The sequence below is a fragment of the Ctenocephalides felis genome, unplaced genomic scaffold, assembly GCF_003426905.1.
Source record: "Ctenocephalides felis isolate EL2017-DRISC unplaced genomic scaffold, ASM342690v1 CF-g0.4_SCAFFOLD_03572, whole genome shotgun sequence".
In the NCBI taxonomy this organism is placed as follows: Eukaryota; Metazoa; Arthropoda; class Insecta; order Siphonaptera; family Pulicidae; genus Ctenocephalides; species Ctenocephalides felis.
In genome coordinates this window covers 39,259,788-39,285,216 of record NW_020539726.1, presented here as the reverse complement: position 1 = coordinate 39,285,216, position 25,429 = coordinate 39,259,788, and the positions used below count along the sequence as shown (strand labels likewise).

The 25,429-nt window shown below is 28.7% G+C and overlaps 2 protein-coding genes across 2 annotated transcripts in view; both read right to left on the bottom strand.

Moving 5' to 3' along the window:
• LOC113387632 (protein N-terminal asparagine amidohydrolase-like) overlaps window positions 1-25,429 on the bottom strand; it is a 129,436-nt gene that overhangs the window by 51,379 nt on the left and 52,628 nt on the right. The window lies entirely within an intron of this gene.
• On the bottom strand, window positions 3,845-8,929 carry LOC113388457 (protein N-terminal asparagine amidohydrolase-like). Its single transcript, XM_026625834.1, has 3 exons — window positions 8,743-8,929; window positions 6,274-6,339; window positions 3,845-4,035 (listed from the first exon to the last, which is right to left on the bottom strand). The coding sequence occupies exons 1-3, from the start codon at window positions 8,927-8,929 to the stop codon at window positions 3,845-3,847; spliced, it is 444 nt and encodes a 147-aa protein (XP_026481619.1).

The window sequence follows — 25,429 nt, the reverse complement described above, 5'->3', positions numbered from 1 at the left end:
AAAAGAAATTCTCTGAAAGTTTTAGGTCGTAATATTAACATTTAGATAGTCCGCGATTCAATTAAAGTTTTGTATATTTATTATATTCAAAATGGAGTATACTGTCAAAAAATTTAAAAATCAGACAAAATATTCACTCCTACAAACTGAAATAAAAGATAAAGTAAAAAAAGACTCTACTGTTAGACAAAGTGCGTATTTTCAATATTAATAAGCAGAAAACCTCAAAAAATTCAATTCTCAAAAGTCGAAAAAGTTGTGTATTTCAGAAATAAAATAGAAAAGAACATCTAAATAAAAGACAAACTAAAAAGAGACTCTACTGACCTGCAAACTTGTATTAAAAAGATATGAAATGAGAAAAGGACTCTACTGACGAACAAACTGAAATCTGAGACGTGAAATAAAAAAGGTAACTACTGAAATTAAAAGCATGAAATGAGAAAAGGGACTCTACTGACGAGCAAACTAAAATATAAGACTTCAATTGAAAAGGGATTTTACTGACGAGGAACCTGAAATGAAAGACAAAGAAAAAAAAACTCTACTAACGGTAAAAATTTGTATTTCGGAAAAAAATTAAAAAGGGACTCTACTGACGAACAAACTTCGTATTTCAGAGATAAAATAGAAAAAGACTCTACTGACGAGCGTACTGAAATTAGAGAAGAACTCTACTGAAATTAAAGACACGAACTGAGAAAAGGGACTCTACTGACGAGCAAATATAAACAGAGAAATTTAAAAGGGACTTTACCAACGAGCAAATTGTGTATTTTAGGAATAGGGTAGAAAAAGGACTCTACTGACTGGCAAACTGAAACTAAAGACATGAACTGAGAATTAAGACTCTACTGACGAGCAAATTGAAATCTGAGACGTAAAATAAAAAAGAAACTCTACTGACGAGCAAACTTTGTATTTCAGAAATAAATTAGAAAAGGGCCTCTACTGACGAGCAAACTGAAATAAAAGATAAAGTAAAAAACAAACAGACGAACTCAAAAGGGACTCTATCGTCGAAAAAAAATGTGATTTGCAGAAATAAAATAGAAAAGGACTCTACTGACGAGCAAATTTGAATAAAAGACGAACTCCCAAGAGACTCTACTGACCTGCAAACTTATATTAAAAAAATATGTTATGAGAAAAGGACTCTACTGACGAACAAATTGAAATTTGAGACGCAAAATAAGAAAGGACTCTACTGACGAGCAAACTGAAATTAAAGATATGAAATTAGGTAAAGGACTCTACTGACTGGTAAACTGAAATTAAAGACATGAACTGAGAAATAAGACTCTACTGACCAGCAAATATAAACAGACAAACTTAAAAGGGACTTTGCCAACGAGCACACTGTGCATTTATTTATTTCAGGCATAGGTTAGAAAAAGGACTCTACTGACGAGCATTCTTCATATTTCAGAAATAAAATAGAAAAGATTGTACTGACAAGCAAACTTGAATAAAAGATGATCTCAAAAGGGACTCTACTGACGAGCTAAATGAATTTTTTTCCTGACATAGGTTAGTCCAAGGACTCTACTGACAAATAAAAACAAATTGGATATAACTAAGAAGCAAATTAAATTGCAACACAAAATATAAGAAGTTACTGTTAAGCCAAACAACGTATTTTAGATATTAAATAGAAAAAGGACTCTACTGACAAGCAAACTGAAACAGTAGACAAACTCAAAAAGGACTCTACTGTCGAACAAAATAAAATACAAAACAAAATAAAAAAGGATTCTACTGACGAATTAGAATAAAAAATAAAAAATATGACTCTACAGTCAAAAAAACTATGCATTTTGATAATAAAATGAGAAAAGGGACTCTACTGACGAGCAAATTGTAAAATAAAAGACATAAAATAGTAAAAAAGGAGGACCAAAAATGCAAAAAAGGACTCTACTGACGAGCAAACTTAAATAAAAGATAAACAAAATGGAAAGGACTCTACTGACGAGCAAATTGTAAAATAAAAAACATAAAATAGTAAAAAGGAGGACAACAAATGAAAAAAAGGACTCTACTGATGAGTGAAGTTAAAATAAAAAACAAAGTAAAAAGGACTCTACTAAAAAACTTTCCATAAAATATTTTTGTAATTTTGGAATAAAAATTCAAAAATTTACCCAGGCTAAGCACAGTCTAAGCGCCACTCTAGTACAAATGTTTACCCGAGTGCGTTTAGACTGTTTATGTGCTGGAGCACTTTTCCAATTTTGTGAGAAAACTATTGAAAAATGTGAAAATGCCGCCAAGCTAAGCACAGTATAAGTGAAAATGTCGCACAGAATTATTTGCAAATGCGTTTAGACTGTGACTCTACGGGAGCACTTTTTCAATTTTGTGAAAAAACGTAAAAATGCCGCCAAGCTAAGCACAGTATAAGTGAAAATGTCGCACAGAATTATTTGCAAATGCGTTTAGACTGTGACAATATGGGAGCACTTTTTCAATTTTGTGTAAATTAATTAGGCAACTATTTTTTTTTTGAAATTGAATTGTGAAAGATATAAAAAATAATGAAAGTTACAGTGTATAGTAAGAGTCGTCTCTTGACCTAATTTATATGTTCAAATGTTTTAATTAAGTACCCTCATTATTTACAAACAAGACTTATTTTTTCGAAAATTTGAGTTTTTGTGTTAAAAAAATATATTTTTAATAAAATTGAAAAATAAAAGTTGACCACGGCTACATTTTAAAATAATCTGAACCAAATGTTAAAAAAAATGTTGAATTTAAGAATGTTTAAACATAAGAATGTAGGTCACTATGGTCCTAAAATAATCCTAGATATGAAAAATTACATTTGCATAAATTGTTTACAGTCGTATTTATAATAATATATTTGAAAACGTTTAAAATTTCTCGAATATTTCGTTACGGTACGAGAAGTTCCAGCAAATTGCCTTAAGACACGATGCCATACACCACTAGTTTAAAAAAAAATAGTTTTACTTTCATGAATCATTTTGCAATATACAGCATTATTATCAAGAGCAATTGTTCCAGTTTTGTATTTTATTTCCCAAAAACAAAATAAAAACAAATACCACGTTATAAAAAGTAATGTAATAATAAATATAATTAAATGAATGCATTTATATGAAAATTGATATTATATTGTTTGTGTCTAATTAATTTTTTTTTGTAAGAATATGCAAAAATTCAAAATACAAAAAAAAATGTTATGTAATAGTAAAAGAATTTACTTTGTTTACCAAAATTATTCATCAAACGTTACAGTATAAGTTTAATTTAATTTAATTTAATTTGATTAATCAAAATAACAAATTTAATTATTAAAAATTACAAGAACGGTGCAATTATGCAATTTTCTTTATTTTAAATAAAGGAAAATTAATTTGTGCAAAAAACAAAAATGTTTTTTAAAGAAAAATCCTAGAAATTGTGCAATTTGAGTTTGCTAAAATAGAAGGTGATATAAAATGATTTATAATTGTAAATATGTAATTTTATATGTGAAATTGCAGGAATTTTTAGAAATTTCCAGATTTTTTGTTTTGAATTTTTGTTCTCATTTTTTCAAAAAAAATTTGTAATACGAAAATAATTCAGATTTTAATTTTAATTTTGGTTAAAGTTCTACAGCTCACTTATATACTTTAAACAAATAATTTTAACTTTGCAATTCAGTTTATATAATTCTTATAAATAATGATGTTACAGTATTTGTTGTAATAATATATTTGAAAACGTTTAAAATTTCTCGAATATTTCATTACGGTACGGGAAGTTCCGGCAATTTGCCTCAAGGCATGATGCCATACACACCACTAGTTTCTATTAACTACTATTGATTGTTCTACTCACGCATAATATTATAAAATAGTTCTTCGCTATATCCGTGCTGGTCGCTGAATCCGCCAATAAGCTGCAACTCTATCCTTCCCTCGGGATAACCCAAGGCGAGTTCCTGGACGCGGGCGATCATCCCGGAGGCGGCCTCCTCGGTGCCCGCGCCGTCCAGGTGGGCGAGGGCGACGGCACCGGAACCTTAGTAATAATAATAATACCAATCAATTATCACTCAAATTATAAAAAAATAAAAATAAATATAAATTCATTTGTTAACGCCTCATTCCCAACCCTGATCTAATTATTATATTTTATTATCTTCATGCAGGATAGCGATAATAAACCCTAACCCCTTATTATATAATTTAAAACGATAAAATAATCCCTTTCATTGTCACGCATCCTGTCCCTAAATCTATCATCATATCATTAATCCATTTTTTAACTTCCCGAAGGAGTTTATGTTTTCATCAAAAAATCCGAATCGCTAATTTTATGTTTTCTCGACGTTTCAAGCCATTCTGAATCGAATGAGACCGACGTTTGGAAAAAGAAGGTGTGTGTGTGTGCGTGTGCACCAACAGATTTTTTGCCGTAAATCGCCGTTTTCTCAAAAACGGCTGGACCGATTTCAAAAATTTAAAAGCCATTCGATGTATCTCGATGAGGACTATTGTTTGTCAGTTTTGTGCGACGATCGGCCAAACCGTTTCTTCGTGAATAGCAGAGAAGTGAAAACTCTTTCGCCCACGTTTTAGCCCGCAGTTATGAATCGATTCTGAAAATTCAAAAACCGTTCGATAGATATTGGTTGGGAATCGTGCTGATTAGTTTTTGGTAAAGATCGGCCGAGCCGTTTTCTTGTAATAAAGTTTAAAAAAAAAAAAATTGACGATTTTTATGATTATTTTTTTGACGAAAGATACCATAGTTTTCTAGGTCATACTAAAATATTACGGCCCTACGACAACTGGTTCAGCTTTAAAATTCGTCAAAGTTTGCAAAAATCAGTATGGTCTTTTTGGCATTTGTCAAAATTAGACTTTTGATCGACGTTTTCTCAAAAACGCCTGAACCGATTTTAGAAATTTAAAAGCCATTTGATGTATTTCGGTGAGGACTATCGTTTGTCAGTTTTGTGCGACGATCCGCCAAGCCGTTTCTTCGTAATTTGAAAAAAAGTGTTGAACTTTTCGTCCACATTTAAGCTCATCCTACCGAACCGATTTTAAAAAATCAAAAACTGTTCGAAAGATATCATTTGGGAATGATGCTGATTAATTTTAGGTGAAAATCTACCGAGCCGTTTTCTTGTAATGAACTGTTGAAAAAAAAATTGAAGCCGATTTTCATGGAACTTTTTTTGGCGATATACATCATGGTCTTACGACAAGTAGTTTAATTTTAAAAATTCGTCAAACTTTGCTAAAATTATTATCGTTTTTTTAAAGTAGGATTGATGAAGTATATTATTTACACATTTTTTTTTGATTAAGTCGATTATTTACACATATCGGGAAGTTCATGTAATTTGCCTCAAGGCTAAATACCAAAACAACTAGTTTAAGAATTTTAATCACCTGTCCCTAAATATATCATCCTGCAATTAATACATTTCTAAGAAACGCGGATTACCTGTACCCAGTTTTAATTCTACGTATCATGCAATCACCGACCAATACCTGATTGGTTGATGAATGTAATAGCTACTGATTAAATCCAAAATAGTACTGGGATGTCGTTAATTCCATAAAATGGGCCGATCAGAAAAATATATAAAATTGAAAAATCTTTATAAATTAGTATTAACTAAAATTTCATATAACTAGCATTCTAGTTTTAAATCAATACTCAACTAAGCAACAAGTCCTAAATCAACATTCAAAGCAATAACATCTAACATATCATCTATAAATCTTAATCTTTCATTCAAATATACAATAATTAAACATTTATTATTATTCTTTTATTCGGTCTGATATAGCCACTATCTAAGTATATCTGGTCCTTCGGCAATATAAATAAAGTGCAAGTGTTTTAATAGAGTTCGGTAGCATCTCGGTGGATCACGGACTTCTTATACATTTTTGCAATCTGTCTTTTAACATACTTTTGGCCATTCGAACCGGAAGGTCAAATAGTGAACATCATTCTTAAAAAAAATAACTCAAAATCCATTTTTTGAGTTCACGCACAAAATTGGAATCGTTTGAGTGTATCGCATATCATTTACCTACATTTTAGATTTTACTTTTCGAACTTATATTTTTGAGCTTTAAAAAATGAAGGGATTGGAGGTACGAAGAAATATTTAAGCTACTAGGAAAAGTAAAAAAAAATGTAAATAAAATGATGCACTCTTACCTTACTCATTACATATATATTTATTTAAACTATAATTTAATTTAATAATTAATTAATCCATTATATAATTACCTGAATGTCGTACAACTACGATGATGCATGTCGTCGCATCATCAGAACCAAGAATATTTACATTTCCTGCAAATAATAAAACAATTTATTTAAATAATGGGATGAACAGATCGAATTACACATATTTAAAATAAATTAAAATATTTTAATACTTACAAAAATAGATAATTGAAATTAGTTAAAATCTAATAATCTACCTAGTCGTCCCTAACCTAAATTCTTTCCCCAAGACCGTCGCAATAAAATGCAATACAATATGATATTGTTTATAAAAATATTTAATAACAAATTAATAATCAGCTCACGTATTTTCACAAGATTCGTATCTATTCGACAAATGGCGGTTAATATTAAAATTGCATAAATTTCATACAAAGTCAACAAAAAGTGAATATTTGATCAATGACGGTTTGGAAAACTATTCTATAATACAAGTCAAATATTTATATATATATATATATATATATATATATAAATATATATATATATATTTATATATATATATCTGATCTGTATATATATATATATATATATATATATATATATATATATATATATATATATATATATATATAGATCGTGTTAGTTACTTCGCTTAACCGATTAAGAACGGCTTAACCGATTTAGCTGAAAATTAGCAGGGAGGTAGTTTAGACCCAGGAGAAGGACATAGGATTTACTTTTATTCCGTTTTTCATTCATTAAATTTAATTAATGATAATTTTAGATTTTTGAACTCAAAGAAAAAACTTGTATCTTACTTTAAAGTACAATTTATTATTATGTAGGGTTGTCCAGCCTTAACACTTTTTTATTTCGGGGTCAATTTTTATTTTAATTTTTTTAATACGGAATTGACAAAATGTTAACATTTTGTACTTCAAAATATTATTTATTTTTATCAAGAATAGCCCTAACACCTAACATTTTTTTTAGTTTTTTGCCCAATTTCCGTTAATTTAATTTTCATATAGCATGAATTTTACGTAGAAAAAAACAATTTTTTTTATCAAGGGTTGTCCACCCCTCCCATTTTCCCATTGTATATATATTTTCCGATGCGCACAAGCAGTTTATAGTTAATAAATGGTTTGCATAAAAAATTTATATGAATTCAATTTGAGATTGAATATTTAAACTTGAAGATACAACAGTTTTTGATAGGGAACTATAAGTACCATACAAATCTATGGCAAAGCTGTAAAATTTTCCACTATCTCATTTTTTTTAGGTAAAACTTCTTTTGGCGTGACTAGGGTGTAAATCCGTACAAACGCAACGGAAGTGCGCTACGCCAGAAAAGATAAAATAAGTGTCGAGTGCCAATGATTCGTCGTTCGCTCTCGATTATATCATTTCTATACGGGTCGATTGTGATTAGTCGTCGTGTTGAGTGAATAGAGATCAACAAGGAAATCGACATAGATAGATAAACATTTTAAAGTTACATCATAGTACAAATCTTGATTTAATGAAAAATGCCTGAATCAGAAGAATATTTTACACTGTTCCTTGATAATATTAAAATAAATTAAACATTTGGGCCGTGTACTAAACGTAAGTGTATTGATTAGAAATAATTTCTATATTATTCGTAGTTTCTATAAATCTATGAAGTTATTAAAATGGAAAATATTTTTAAGCAAAATATTTTATACTAGAAATATTTTTTAACGCAAAATTATATTTGCCGGGATAGCTAGTATATATTATATCTACATATATATAAAAATAAGTCGGGTTTTCCTTCCTGACGATTTAACTCCAGAACGCACGAACCGATTTCGACAATTTTGAATTCGTTGGAAAGGTCTCGGGCTCCGCAAGGTTTATAGCTATGAAAATTAGTGGTGCTAATTAGTGGTGCATCGTGCCCTAATAAAAATTGCTGGAACTTCATGCACAGTAATTAAAATTTCGAGTAATGACATTAGTGAGAATTATCAGAATTATCAGAATAATTATGTACACGCACTGAATTTCATCATTCAATCAAAAATTGCTGGCGATTTGGTGCCATACCAATGATTCCGACTGGTCTTTCGTTTGACTTCAAGATTATTTAAAAAATCATTGTTTTTCACATGGGCTGTTATACGTTGCCTGTTCACGAGTTGGAAAACCATCCGCTTTGTTTGTGTTAACGTCAGACCAAAAAACAAAAAATATGGTTTACCTAAGAGCACTTCAATGAAACGGATAATTTGCGGATTCACTTCCATTTACTTAGAGAAGTTCAACTAAAAAACACTTCATTTTTGTAATCGAAATAAATTCATTACTGTTGTGTAGTAAAATCAAATTTTTCCTTTTCAAATAAAAAACAAACAAAAAATTTCTTCATCTTTCTCATGAAACTATCTGGTGGCGAAACGGAGTTCATCGGGTTTGCTAGTATATATATATATATATATATATATATATATGTATATATATTTATATATATATATATATTATTGTTATCCTTACTATCGTGCGGAGCAGTGGCGGCCACTTCCCTCTGCTGCACGTACAATAGCCCTTGAGGCCCCACTACCTTGGACGGCACCGCCAAAAGTTGGGCGGCCGTGTCCCTATACACCGGATGAGCTGCAAAAAGGGACCTCGTGTCGGAGGGACAGTCGTCCTGCAGCACTCCATTTAACACCAACACCATCCTGAAAATAAAAGAAACAAGAAATAAATAGTAGGTCATTAACCAGGTGTCAAATACCGATGGAAAATTTCAATACAGGTATTTCGGTAATTTTTCATTTTAAAACCGGAATACCGGTAAATTACCGGTATTTTTATTATCTTAAACAAACGTAAACAAAATTGAACGTTACTAGTACAAATATAAAAAAATGTATATTCAACTAAACAATAAAAATGATAAAATAAAACAATAGTTTATTTTTTTAAATAATAATTTAACAAAAGTATATGCAATTTAATTAATTCATTATCACTATCGAGTATATTGAGTACTTTTCACCAAAAGCAAACTTATGAGTAAGAAAAACCAAAAACTCATTGGTATAATAAAAATGCTTCCTTTTAAATTATCAAGTTTATTTTAGATGTTGTTTGGTTCACGGTTCAGCAAAAAGAGAAATATTTTACATAGCTAATAACATGAACATAAAAATAAAGATGGTGGTACATAGGGGTAGGAGAAGAGTGTTGCCAACATCACTAAGAATAATGGCGGGACATTTGAATTAGAATATATCACATAATACAAAATGTGTCAAACAATTTTGTCCACTCATAATAGATCATATTACATTATTATAATAAACTGTATTGTCTGTATCCGATGTGTTTAATTAGCATAATCTCCAATATTTAAAAAAAAATAATTTTCTACACTAATTTAAGATTGGATACTTTGTCGAGATAAATAATAAGTTACTATAAATTGTTGATTACTGTTATTTAAAACAATGTGATGCTTCTATAGTATTTTCAAACTTCAAAACGTTTTCGAAAAACAATATTTTATAATTGTAATAAGAAGCAAAAATATTTAGTAATTATCATAATTATTATGTATAAAGCTAGAAAAAAATATTGATTAAAATATTTTGGCGCAAATATCACTTAAAAAACCGTTACATTTTTACAAAAGATGAAACAAACATCATTATCTATCAGTCCAATTCTATTTATTGTAACACGATATGAAGCCCTTAGTAAAACAATAAATATTCAGTTTAATGACGAGTTGAAATAATATTTGACATTTCTTTATCCTATAGAATCTCTTGAAGATATAGCTGTTTATGCGATTATGGAATTTAAAGATAAATTTGTTCCGAGAAATTTAAGCTTCGATGTATTAAGTATCAAATAGCGCTTATGTAAAAATACCGAAAATACCGTTATTTTTGGGGTAAATACCGGTAAAAATACCGACGAAAAATCGGGCGGTTTACCGGTAATTCGGTATACCGGTATTGCATTTCCTAGGAAATATAATATTAGCATATTGGATTTTTTTCGCAAAACATAAAATGTGCCAATTCTACCTTACAACAGACAAATGTTATGGCAAGGCCATGTTACGCTCCGACTTCCATACATTATGCTACTGAATCATACTGAATCTGTCAAAAATTCCATGTATTTGCTGTGCATTCAGGCGCTTTACGCATAAACTGCAACGTTACTCGTATGTTATGAAGCTAGGTCAGAAACAAACTGTTATCTAACATTGCTTCTTTGACATTTGTGCGGTTTCTGGGTTAGGTTTTCTACTTGACAACTTGACTGCATAGCAACCACATGGCTTTTGTCAATATTTAACATGAAAAGTTCTTTATAACATAGCCTTGCCATAACATTTTTCTGTTATCCGGCAGTTATCCATAAATTTGTACAGCGCATAAGAAATAAAGCTTTGCGATTACGTTACGTATCTGTTACGTATAGTCAACGTTGATTAAGTATCATAAATGTGACTTTGTTTCATAAATGAATACTACGTCAATACTCTACTAGTTTAACAAAAAATGCACTGCATTATGGAAATTGCTTGCTATATATTCTCATTCAATTTAAAATTTCAGCAAAAATTTGTAAAGTTGAGGTAAATATCAGCCGAGAACAAATTTATAATAATTTAACAAATATCTAGAAATTAAGTATATGCAATAAAAGAGCCTTTAGGGCCTTAAATCCGACCTTTAACCTACCCATTATCTACCACTAACAAAACTCTTTTAAATTTCTCAAGACAACAATAGGCAACTACATTGATATGATATAGTGATCCTTATCGATTTATAAATAAATTCATATTTATACCACGTGTGTCACCATTGTCGCCATTGTCTAGTCTACTACCTTCTCTTCAGAAGTCTAACTAATAATAATATTATTATTAATATATGCGATATTATTCCGAGATATATAATATATAATACAATGAACCGCATTTGCATACGTTTGTTCGGGTTTTGTAATGTTAATAAGGGCGCCTTTCCATGACCCAAGATTGAAATCATACTCTTTTACAGTGTGTTTAAATGCAAGCGTACCGCGAGACCATGTCTGAAGGTATTAGTTACTAATTGATAGATGGGATTTGTTCTCATTTCACTTCTTGTTTCAGACGAGATATAGTATTTTTTAATCATCAAAAATTACTAAATTTTGTAGTAAATTCAGCAAAAGACAATAAAGATTGACAACTAGTAAAACCCACATAAATCAATATCATTTATAGTAAACACCACAAAAATCGTGAGTAAAATCATCAAAAATCTTAAAATTTCAAACCCCAAATATGAACTAGTGGTGTATGGCATCGTGTCTCAAGGCAAATTTCTAGAACTTCCCGTACTGTAACGAAATATTCGAGGTTACAGTATGTAACTAAAAAAAAAATAATAAACTATAATTAGAATAAAGAAAACGATCAACAAAATCAATAAATTTAAGTAAAATCAGCATAAGTATATCAACTGTATAAAAAATTCACTCGAAAAATTTAAATGCACAATAAAATCAGTACAAATCAATAATTGATTTTTGCTAAAATGAGTTAAAGTATTTACTTGCAGATAAAATCAGCAAAAGTGCATGAAAAATTAGATATAATCAGCAGAAAATATACAACGTTCAAATTAAACCTAAAAAAATTAATTAAACATCGCAAGTAATATAAGCAAAAATAAATCAAATATTAATTCAAAGTTAACAGAAAAATAAAACGCTAATGTGAATCAGTACAAATCATTAAATGTGATAAAATCAGCAAAAACAAAATCATAAAAGTATACAATATGTAATAATATAAAAAATGGCTAAATTTGGCGTAAAATCAGCATAAATAAATAAAATATATACTAATAATAATAATAATAAATAAACGTACAAAAAATATAATCAAAAGCAAATACTAATGAAAAAATTATTAAAGTCTTTGAATATATACTGGAAGTAAAATCAGCAAAAATAAATTTAAGATAAGTCAAATTTGATAGTAAAATCTGTGGTAAAATCAGCAAAAATATTTAAAGTTCAGGTAAATTAGCAAAAATTAATGTATTATAAAATAAAATCAGTAGTAAAAATTAAAGCACAGTAAAATCAATAAAAACGGCAGTAAAATCACATAAATTTTGAATTCAGATAAATCTGCAATTTTCTTGACATACGATTGAGAATGACTTGAAACGTCGAGGTAAAAAAATCAGCCAATCAAATAAAATATACACAAAAATAAACATTTTTATCACAAATACTGGAAATTCAGAAAAATCAGCAATTTATATTTTAGACAAATCAGCAACTATTGGAATTTTTGTTTATAATTTTGCTGATAACTAGAATCTCCAACGAAATATTTATAAATCGTCATAGTAAACAATTATTTCATTGAAAAAAACAACTGGACGACTGATAATAATATATATTTAGAATTTAGATAAACAATTTTAGCAATTTCGATATCTGAACAAGCAAAACGGAGACTTTTGATTAAAAATTATGCAAGCAATCAGAACTATAATATAATAAAAATTTGCTCGAATAAATAAAAAAATAATTAATTTTGGTTTTAAATTAAATACCAGATGTCTTATTAATATCCTAAATTGGAAAAATAACTATTGCAGTTGAAAATTAAGAGTACATTTTTCTTATATATAAAAATGAAGCTTGATATTATGTTAGGAATGCTAAAACTCCCAAACGACTGAACCGATTTGGCCACATTTATTCTTAAAAAAATCCTGTTAATCCAGAGGTTGTGGGAAAGGTGAAAAATTATTTCAAAACCGGGCAAATAAAAATAATACAAATTTAAATAAATTCAATAACTATTGTTAAAGTCGAAGAATAAAAAAATATCGGTAGGTTAAAGGTTAGGTTTAAATAGACTCCTTTGTCTCTTGTTCATACTAACTGCCAGAGTATTTTTGTTTAGTCCTGGCTTGATATCAAGCAGTAAGGAGATAAAACATGATATTATATATGATAAATTTATTTTATAGAAATTATGTTCATAATTTTTTATAGAAAGCGTAGGAGTATGTGGAATGTATCCATTTCTTCATCTTCAACAAGTCGTTTTACGGAATTTATTATTATAGCTGTACTCGGATAATAACCGCACTTGGGTTTATATATATATATATATATATATATATTCATATAGCCTCATATGGTAATGAGAGACCATGACCATGTGTATCGATAAGAAGAATTTACCATCATGATTTATTGCAAGAAACTTAGAAATTAAGTACAAAGTCGATGATGATGGAGTATGTAAAGAGAGTGTTTGCATATTTTAAAATATTAAGAAGAAGTTTCCAATTCACTATTAATGAAATAAAAACAAATAATAAGACAGATATCAATTAGTTAGTATATTAAGTAATTAAATTAATTCCAACTATACTAACTATATACCGAAGTTGCAGGAAAATGAAAATTTGAACCAGAATCTTACTGATAATTTTGAGATATTTTGAAATGGATTTGAAGTCTCTTTAAAACATTCTTAAACTTATTTTGATAATAAATATAACTGAAACTAAAAAGATTTACATCTTTTTTTCATACTGAATTTTTGGTTCCATAACAAAATTAGAATACAAATCTATATTTAAACTTGTAACTTACCAAAATCTTGGTCGATTTTTAAAAGAAATCTCCGAAACATTTGAAATATCAATTAATACCATTTGAAATACTAATCAATATAAATAATTTGGAAATATCCATTATTCTAATTTTACATTACATTTTTACATAAAATTAATGTCTAATCTAACATTTTTTACAATAATTTATAAATTTTTAGTTTAAAAAAGTATTTAAAATTTAATAAAAAATTCAAAAAGTCAAATTATGTTTTTGACAATTGATATTTGTTTTTGATAAAATTTGTACTATGGTTCTGTACGGATCAGAGACCTGGACTCTGGAAAAAGGGACTCTACTGACGAGCTAACCAGTAATCTCCAAGAAAATCATCCAATTTTTGCTCAAAAGATTTGTACCAAATAATTCAATAAACACCATCTCGTGATGGAGAAAGAAACAAAAATACTGCAAAAAGAATATGTTTGGAGTTGTTTGATTAATTTGATGAGACATAGATTTAAAAAAAAGAACTCTACTGACAATCAAACCTAGTCTAGAATTGGGAAAGAAACCTGAAAATACTACATTTGGAGCATAAGACGCTATCTTTATGAAAAGTGACTCTACTGACAAACAAGAGATGACTCCATGAGAAGGGACTCTAATGACAATCGAAGAGAACCTAAAATTTGCCAAAGAAACTAAGAAGATGCTATTTTTAAAACATGAAAACATTGATTCTAAGAAAAGGGACTCTACTGACGAGCAAAATAGTTCTAGAATTATAGAAGAAACTTATAAAATAAAATTTTTGGAGCATGAGACATTGACTTTGAAAAAAAGGGACTCTACTGACGAGCAAAAAGAATGTAGAATTGCAGAAAAAACTTATAAAATATTTCATTTGAAACATGAGACATGACTCCAAGGGAAGGGACTCTACTGCCAAGCAAACAGAACTTAGAATTTACTAAAAAAAAAAACTGATAAAATGCAATATTTGGAACATGAGACATTGAATCTGAGAAAAGGGACTCTACTGACGAGCAAACCGAGTCCACATTTTCATCATTACATGCTGATTCTGTGGAAAAGGACTCTACTGACGAGCAAAACGAGCCTAAGATTGCTAAAAAAAATTAAATACTACATGTAAAAAATTAAACTTGACTTTGAGAAAATGGACTATGGTGACAAGCAAATTGGGTCTTGACTTGTGGAAAAAATTAATAAAACACTACACTTTGAACATAAGCCATCGATTCTAAGAAAAAGGGCTCTACTGACAAGCAAAACGAAGCCTAAAATTTTCTAAAGAAACTGAGAAAATGCTATTTTTGATGTATGAGATCTAGATTCTAAGAAAAAGAACTGTACTGATGAGCAAACTAAATGTAGATTTGAGGCCAAAACTGATAAAATCTACAATTGGAACATTAGAAATTGATTTTGAGAAAAGGAACTCTACTGACGAGCAAACCGAGTCTAGAATTACAAAAAAATTACATTTTGATCATGGGATGTTGATTTTAAGAAAAGGGACTCTACTGCCGAGCAAAATGGGCCTAAAATTGCAGAAAAATTGTAAAAATACTATTGAAGCATAGACGTTGATTTTAAAATAAGGAACTCTAATGACGAGCGAATTAAATCCCGATTTGATGACAAAACTGATAAAATCTACAATTGGAATATGAGAAGTTGATTCTGAGAAAAGGACTCTACTGACGAGCAGACTGAGTCTCGACTTTCTAAAAAATCATAAAATACTGCATTTGGAGCATAAGACATTGACTCTAAGAAGAGGGACTCTACTGACAACCAAACAAAAAGTAAAATTAACTAAAGAAACTGAGAAAATGCTATTTTGATGCATGTGACTTATTTTCAAAGAAAAAGGACTCTACTGACAAGCAAACCGAGCTGAAAAAACTGTCAAAGGTTATTTTTGAAGCATAATACGTTAGGTCTAACAAAGGGACTCTACAGACGAGCACACCGAGTCTAAAATTGCTTAAAAAACTGATAAAATACTACATTTTGCACATGAGTAATTGACTCTAAGAAAAAGGACTCTACTGACGAGCAAACCGAGACTAGAATTGCAAAGAAATCTTGAAAATACTGCATTTGGAACATTAGACATTGTCTCTAAGAAAAAGACTCTACTGACAAGCAATCCGAGCCTAAAATTGCTGAAGAAACTTTTAAAAACTACACGTAAAGCGTAAGATTTTGATTTTGAAAGAAAGGCCTCTACTGATGAGCAAACCGAGTCTCGGTTTTCTAAAAAATCTTAAAAATATTACATTGATCCATAAGATGTTGATTTAAAAAAAAGAACTCTACTGGCGAGCAAATCAAGTTTGCTTAAGAAATTGTTAGAAAGCTATTTCTGAAGACATAGATTCTAAAAAAAAACTCTACTGACGAGCAAACCTAGTCTCGAAATTGGCAAAAAACTGATAAAAATCTATGTTTGAACTAGACTACTCTAAGAAAAGGAACTCTACTGACGACCAAAGTAGGTCTTAATAAAATGATAAAAGGCTTTTTAAAATCAGATAAGTTTAATAAAATATAATAAAAAATGTAAAAACATGAACAAGAATTTGAATGCTAGACGACTTTCATAAGAAGAAAAATACAGAGACTTGAATGCAAGAACGCAAGTAAAAAAATCGTAAGAAATCTTTTGAAACTACAATATCACTATTGCTACAAAATTGATTTATTTTTAAATTTAAATTGAAAATTAGCTCAGATGAAGTAATTGTAAAAGCTTTGATGACTTCTACAATTACTTCTTCTGAGCTAATTTTGCTCCAATTCTACCTTTATACAAAATATATGAAAAACTCAAAAAATTAATAGAATAATAAAAACATTGATGAATAGTAACGAATAGTGACGAATAGTAGTAACTTCCATGGAGGCCAAAAATGACATTCACTGTCCTTTTAGCACAATAATAAAATTATGGATAGGTTTGATAAAAATTCTGATTTTACAAAAGTTTTGCTCAAAAAAATGAAAAGAAGAAGACCAATAATACTCAAACAAAAATTATGAACATTTTTGGTACAAATTATACAATCTATGCATTTAGTATCAGACATTGGCAGACAACTATTACACTATTCAACTATCTACATCAACCTTATATTAGTATCTAGTTTAGAATAATTGAACGGTCAAATAATGTCCGAATTTCGGACATTAGACTGAAAATAATAGAAGGCGTGTCTTTAACAAGACCATGATGATGTCGATGAAGATTTCTCTCTCATAACGACTTCGGTATGGAAATTAGATGGCATTTGTGGAATTGACTTGGATAAAAGACATTTATATTAATTGTTGTGTTTATTGATTGACCATAAAACCTTAACACAAAAAATTTGAGCAAATTCCAATTTCCGACTACATTTTTCTTTAAAAAAAAAGGAGCAGTTCATGGTGCAAAAGAATGCAACTGTAGAAAGGTTTCTCTGACTTTGCTAATTCCTTAAACTATTAATTGTCTTAGTAATTTTTTTTTTAATTATTGTTTACTATTATTATTATTTTACTATTATTATTATTTATACTTTATGCTATTATTAATTATCTGTTTATTTCCATTATCATCAAATTTAGTACATATTTTCATGAATTGGAAAACGTACCAATGGGTGGTTAATGGGTGCTAAAAACATTATACCTTCATTAAGTCTCAGATTAATTACTAAATGTCTTTTAATTATGAGACAGATTGTAATTTAGATATGAATAAAAAAGTTTTTTTTTTTTAAATTTTTCAAAATGGTTCGAAATTATAGAAAATGATTTAACAAATAATATTCTGAAACTCATAATTATCAAATTGATGTTCTCAGTTTCTCTTATCAGTTTTCAGAGTCTTCGATTTTTTTTTGAAACGAAACACTTGCTTATCGTATCAGTAAGCAATAAATTATAAAATAATATCTAATCTGTGTTATTCTAAATTTAAATAAAAAAAATACACTCCGTCCCAGATTCCATATAATGTTGAATGTAGAATGTGTATTTGCCTTATTTAAGAGATAAAAAGGACTCTACTGATGATTAATTTTTCTAACTGTTAACCATTTATTAATAATTATCCTAATTGTTCTTATAATATGAGCCAACACTCAAACAGTCGAATCTTATTTATTTTTTAAGTCTATATTCAATTACCCCGTTAGTAGAGTCTTTTTTTATCTTCTAAATAAGGAGATAATCTTTTTCTAATTCAAGTTTTAATCAAAATTCTGTAGAATCCTGGTCTCTGATCCATACAGATCATGCTTCAAATGTAGAATTTCAACAATTTAGTAGAACAAAATTAAATTTTTAAACATATTGTATGTTTTTTGGGTTAAAAAATTAACTATTTATTTAAGATGATATTTATTATCGATAATACTATTATTAATATTATTATTATTTTTTTTTATTATTATTATTATAAATATCTTTTATTCTTACACAATTAAAACAAGAAGTTAAAAAACTTCAAGAAGTTAAAAAACTTCAAGAAGTTAAAAAACTTCTTGATCAGATTTCTAAAATTCTCAAAGATAAAAATCGTAGTAATTAATTTTTTGCTGAAGTGAGTATTGGCATTTTTTCATATAAAAATGTTTGAATGTAAAATATTATAGGCCTGTGGAAAATGAATTAATTTTCAAAAAATGTTCAAATTTTGGTGAATTAAAAATTTTGGTAAAATATTACTGATCGTACTGCCAAATTTTTAGCAAAAATTGGTTTTGCCAATTTTTTGTAAATAAATGCTATAATGTAAAATATTATAGGCCTGTGAAAAATGGTTGAATTTTAAAAAAATAATCAAATTTTGGTGAAACAAAATCTTTGGTTAAAATATTTTTGGTACTGAAATTTTTCTTAATAAAATTATTATTGCCGTTTACGTCATAAATATATTTTTGAATGTAAATATTATAGGCTTGTGGAAAGAGGTTCAATTTTCGAAAATTTGATAAATTTTGGTTAAAAATGTTATTTGGAACTCGTATTGCAAATTTTCAGCAAAAATTGGTTACAATGTTTCTTTGTAAATAAATGTTTCAAATATAAAATATTATAGGCCTGTGAAAAATGGTTTGATTTTCAAAAAAATTAGTCAAATTTTGTTAAATTAAAACTTTGGTTTAAAAATATAAGTTGGAACTCGTACTGATTAATTTTTGGTAAAAATTGGTTTCGTCGTCTTTTCGTAAATAAATGTGTAAATGTAAATATTAGAGGCCTGTGAAAAATAATTAATTTTCAAAAATTATTCAAATTATGGTGAAATAAAATTTTGGTCAAAATTATTAGTTGGACTGAAATTTATCTTAATAAAAATTAGTATTGCAGTTTTTCCTTAAAAAAATCTTAATGTAAAATATATAGGCATATGCAAATTTACCAAAATTTTGGGTAAAACTTTGGTCAAACCAACAAATTTTTTCTTGCATTCATTAATAGTTAAAATACTAGTTATTAAATAACAATATTATTATTATTATTATTATAAATAGCTTTTATTGTTGTTATTATCCAATTTCATACTTTGGACTCTGTCTGATGCATTTATTTATTGCTCGGATAATACAATGACACTTTTGCACAAATTTTCCACTAAATTCCAATTAATCAGTAAATAATAATAAAATGAATTTCGAATAAACTAGGTGTAAGTGGCATCTCGCATAACAAAAAGTTTCGAAAAAACAGAAATCAAATCACAGTATAAATGATTATTAAATTAGAGTCCATGTCCATGTAGAGTGTATGCAATTTTCCACAAAATTAAAATTAATTACTAAATTATAAATAAATTTATAATGAAATTTTGAACAAACTAGGTGCAAGTGGCATCAAGCTTAACAAAAAGTTTCCAAAAAACAAATTAATTACGAGTATAATATAATGAAATTTTATGCAGAGTTCACGTTTCTGATATCTAATTATCAAATTTTGGCAAAAATTATGTAAAAAAAATATCTCACCTTACTACAGAGTGTGATCAACCAAAACAACCAAAAACCGCCAAAACACCCAAAAAATCTTCTTTTATCTCCACCAACTTTTCCTAAAACACACTCTCAAGGCACACTAAATCACAACGTAGACAGTAAGTTTTGTGAAACATGGGTTCCAAATTGGAACTGGCCCACAATTTAAAGTTTCCAAAGACCTTCCAAAAACCCCAAAATATCAAAACGTTCATTGTCCATTGTAAAAAAAATTTGGTTTTGAAAATTTGATTTTTGGACGTCCCAATACAATACAAAATTCTGTCGAACAAAGAACAGTTGAAATGAGATGACAAAGTCGAGTTTTATCTTATCACTAAATGTTGTGATTGGTCGGATAATAGACCATGGGAAGCTTGTATGTTATCTTTTGAAAAGTCGTAAGATTTATCGTCTTGGAGGTCAGTGGTGGCCGAATTTTTAGAGGAAGGTTCACATTTGTACTGGAGTGTTGATGGGTTGTGGATAGGTAAAGTTGGTGCTAAGTTGGCACCAAGTTGTTTGTAAATGCCAAAGTATTTTTAAACGATAAAAGTAATTGTCATAAAGATGTAGTAAAATATTATAGGCCTAGGAAAGTGGTTTAGTTATGAAATTCATCAAAAGTTGGTAACAAGAAAGCAGTGCTCACCAAAGTTTGATCTTGCGTCCAGTTTTTTCAAAACGGCTGTACCGATTTTAAATATTTAAAAGCCATTCGTTGTAGCTAGATCAGTACTACTGTTGGTTTGGTTTGTGTCAAGATCGCTCAGAGACGTTTCTTCAGAATTAGCAAAACGTGCACAATTTTTAGTATCACTCAAAGTTGATACCAAGTTTGGGTCAACTCGAGCTGATGCTAAGTTGCCTTCAAGTTGATGCCGAAGTGCCAATTTTTTTTTGTTGATGCATATAATGGTTATAAAGACTGTAGTAAATATTAGAGTCCTAGGATAAGTGGTTTAGTTTGAAAATTCATCAAAGTTTTGGTGCAGTGCTCACCAAAGTTTCATATTGCGTCCAAGTTTTTTCAACGTCTGTACCGATTTTAAAAATTTAAAAAACATTGATGTATATAGATTAGTGCTACTGTTATTTACTTTTGTGCCACGATCAGTCAAGCCGTTTTTTTTAAATTAGCGAAAACGTGCACAATTTCTAGTATCACCCAAAGTTGATACCAAGTTTAGGTCAACTAAAGTTGATGCTAAGTTGCTACTAAATTGTTGCCAAGATGCCAACATTTAAATTTTTCACGATAGAAGTAATGGTAGTAAATGCTATAGTAAAATATTAGAGTCCTAGGATGAGTGTTTTAGTTATGCAAATTCATCAAAGTTTGGTAATAAAGTGTAGTGCTCACCAAAGTCTGATCTTGCGTCCAAGTTTTTTTCAAGAACGTCTGTACCGATTTCAAAACTTTAAACGGCATTGAATGTATATAGATTAGTACTACTGTTGTTTAGTTTTGCGTCAAGATCGGTCAAGCCGTTTCTTTAAATTTCGCAAAAACGTGCACAATTTTTAGTAAAACCTAAAGTTGTTACCAAGTTTGGGTCAACTAAAATTGATGCCAAGTTGCCAGCAAGTTGTTGCGAAGGTGCCAAAGTATTTTTCCACGACAGAGATGATGCTTATAAAGATTGTAATGAAATATTAGAGTCCTAGGATAAGTGGTTTAGTTATGAAAATTCATCAAAGTTTGGTAATAAGGTGTAGTGTTCACCAAAGTTTGATCTTGCGTTCAAGTTTTTTCAAAAACGTCTGTACCGATTTTAAAAATTTACAGACATTCGATGTATATAATTAGTGCTACTGTTTGTCTAGTTTTGCGCCAAGATCGGTCAAGCCGTTTCTTTAAAATTGGCATAAACGTGCACAAATTTTCAGGATCATCCAAAGTTGATACCAAGTTTAAGACAACGAAAGTTGATGCCAAGTTGATACCTATTTCTAGCCAAAGTGTCAAATTTTTTTTGGTGATACAGATTATGGTTATAAAGATTGTAGTAAAATATTATAGGCCTAGGATAAGTGTTTTGTTATAAAAATTTATCAAAGTTTGGTATCAAGGAGCAGCCCTCATGAAAATCAGACTTGTCGCTCAAGATTTCTCAAAAACGGCTGTACCGATTTTAAAAATTCAAAAGACATTTGATGTACATATATCAGTGCTACAGTTGTTTAGTTTTGCGCCAAGATCGGTCAAGCCGTTTCTTTACAATTAGCAAAAAACTAGAACTTTTCACGTCAACAAAGGTGCCATTAAAGTTGATACTACTTGTTGTCAACTAAAGTTGACACCAAAAAAAAATTGAATTTGATGAATTAACCTACAAATTCATGATTTTCTAACTTTGCCTTTTGCAAGTTGCTCTTTAAATAAACCTTAGATAATAATACAAACAAACATTGAAACTGAATTATTATTTATATTACGACTTGTTTTTGCTTGAATTTTTTTAAATTATTTAATTTATTATAGTAACTAGTGGTGTATAGTGTAATGTGCCTTATGGCAAGTTGCTATTAAGAGAAATATTAATTGTATAAAATTATTTAGAGTCTCATAAAAATAGTGTAAAAAAAATAAAAAAAATAAAAATATATAAAATTAGATTGATGAGTAAATCTAACAAAAACTGTATTGTTCTTATTTTCAATTGTTTTATAGATAACTTTTGCATTTTTTTAAATTTTTATAATATTATATTATTAATTAATTATAATAAAGATACCCTAAACAAACTTCCTATATTTATATTATTTTATTTATTTAAATAACTAAAATAAGATAAAATTTTAAAAATAGTGTCCATAGACGAAAGCAATGTGTAAGTGCACCACTTTTCTTTTACCAATGATTCTTTATATATATATAATATATATATATATATATCTATATATATAATACATACATAAATATCATAGTATGTTTTTTTCTGAAATAATTATTATATCGCCGAGCCAAGCTCCATTTATCATATATGTGAGTGATGTCTCCATGTCCATTTCATATAAAATGAATAATATCATGTCCGATGTTGTCGTATCATCATAAATATGGGTTATAAAAAATTATATATATATACAATATTATATATATATATATATATATATATATATTTAGATAAAGATCTCACATATAGTTTTATATTTATATATGTCATTCCTTACGTAAGAGGATATTTATGAATCGAATGTGTGGCACGATTTTTTTTGTTTATCAATTTTATTTTTGTGATTGTAAGAATATTAAAATTAGAACTATTTAAATATTTGACATATAACAGCTTGATGTCAAGCAGTAGTGATATCAATTTTCATTTGGAATTAAAGATAGCAATATGTGTTCAATAAAATACGCCTTACCAGCATTTTTGGAACCTGTTAAGTTATTCTGTATGTCAGTAATTGCTTCTATAAAATTCATCATCACATATTGATAGGACAACCATTTGGGTTGCTTTCTATAAAAACCGACGTAGTGAGATAAGTGAAATCATCACAACAACCTAAGTTCTAAATTATGAGAGCAAATGATATTAATTAGAATAAAAGTATAAGAAGGATAATCATGGTATTCTAGATTCTCCCCCCATAAGTAATCAGGAGAAAAGTATAATTATGAGAGAAAAATCAGGGCATTCTAGATCCTTCCTCATGAAGTGATGCCTAAGTAAATAGGAAAAAACTATGATTATGAGAGAAATCGGGGTATTCTAGATCCGCCCCCACGAAGTAATTCTAAGTAATTAGGTGAAAATTAACAAAGAGAGTGAATAATGGTATTCTAGATCCTCCCCCCATGAAGTAATGCTTAAGAAAAATTAATGAAGAATCTAGCATTCTAGATCTAAAGATTTTTAATATCTTGTCCGTATCTGTATTTAATAGTTTATCCGGAAGAATCTGTTATCTTTGATCTTTTATCTTTTATCTTTAGAACTGAAATGAGGCAATTGATTATCGGTTCGTGACCAGGGAAACTATTATCGTAAATTTTACGAGCAATGGAAAGATCGGATCTTGGATATATATATATATATATTATATATATATATATATATACTCTATAGATGAAAATATTACTAGCATACATAATAAATATTAAGAGATATTTATACTACACGTTTTGACACTATGTGTATCATCATTCAACAGGGCAAATCTTGTTTCCTGTCATTGTTTGCATATTACAATTTTAAATACTTTTCTATTTTGCAAAACGATGACACGATCAGTATCGAAACGTTAGTACATAATAAATGAATCTTAATATTTTTCAGCACTCATTATAAATTTTTTTTACTACATTTTGTTTTTAGGTTATTTTAACCTCCTTTTATATAGTTGAGTGTGTTCTGGTTTGATGATGACACAAATAAATGTCGAAACGTACAAAATACATATTTTTCTATGAGAAAAAAATCAATTTGGAAATTTATATTTGGCTAATGATTTGTCTGTTCTTTTTTATGTGTATGTTTGCTTATCTGGTTTGATCTGCAAAATGATGACACATATTCAGTATCGAAACGTACCGGCGTAATAAATATCTGATAATATATCAAACATAATGTATACATTGTATTTAATCAAATATATTATTTTAACTTCCCGTAGGGTAAGTTATTGTAATGTGGCCGAAAATCGGAATTGAAAATTTTTACATTTCTCGACGTTTTGAAGGTTTCTGAACATTTTTTCATACCTCAGAAAAAATGGATGTGTGTGTGTTGTGTGTGTGTGTGTATGTGTGTGGTGTGTGTATGTATGTGTGGATACAAATTCCATCACGTTTTAGGGCGCACGGATCAACCGATTTGAATGGTTCAAAAAACATTCGATTCCTATTGATAGGGAAAAGAGCTGATTAGTTTTGGCAAAGCAGGTCAGCCGTTTCGGAGATACGGAGCAAGAGGCAGAAAATAGAAATCGTATTTTTGAGAGAACGAGTATCCGATTTGAATGATCTAAAAAAACATTCAATTAGTAATGATTGGGAGAAGTTTTATTAGTTTTTGGCAAAGACAGGCCCAGCCATTTCGAAGATACGGAGCTAAATATGTAAAAAAATGCAGTTTTAAGAGAACTAAGCTTCCGATTTAAATGATTCAAAGAACTTTTTGCTTGTCTTAACACAATACGTTATTTTGGAAAAAAAAAATTTGTACCAAGTTTTTTTTTTTTTTTTTTTTTAGTTTTTTGTATATCGAAAATTTCAGATTTCATTCAGACAATGATACAATATTTATAATAATCTATTTGAAAACATTCAGTATTCAAACGGGAAGTTCCAGCAATTTGCCTTAAGGCACGATGCCAAATTGCCTCAAGACAGAATTCCACTTCCAGCTAGTTTGTTATAATATGTCGTTATTTCTTTGGTGTATCTAATGAAACGTAGCAGTGTCGAAACGTATATAAAATATTTAACAAATGTAATATGTTGGTATATTCATTATATTTATTAATGAAGATTAAATATGTTGTATCATGAATAGATAAAAATAGTGAAAATTATTACATGCTTATAATCTTGC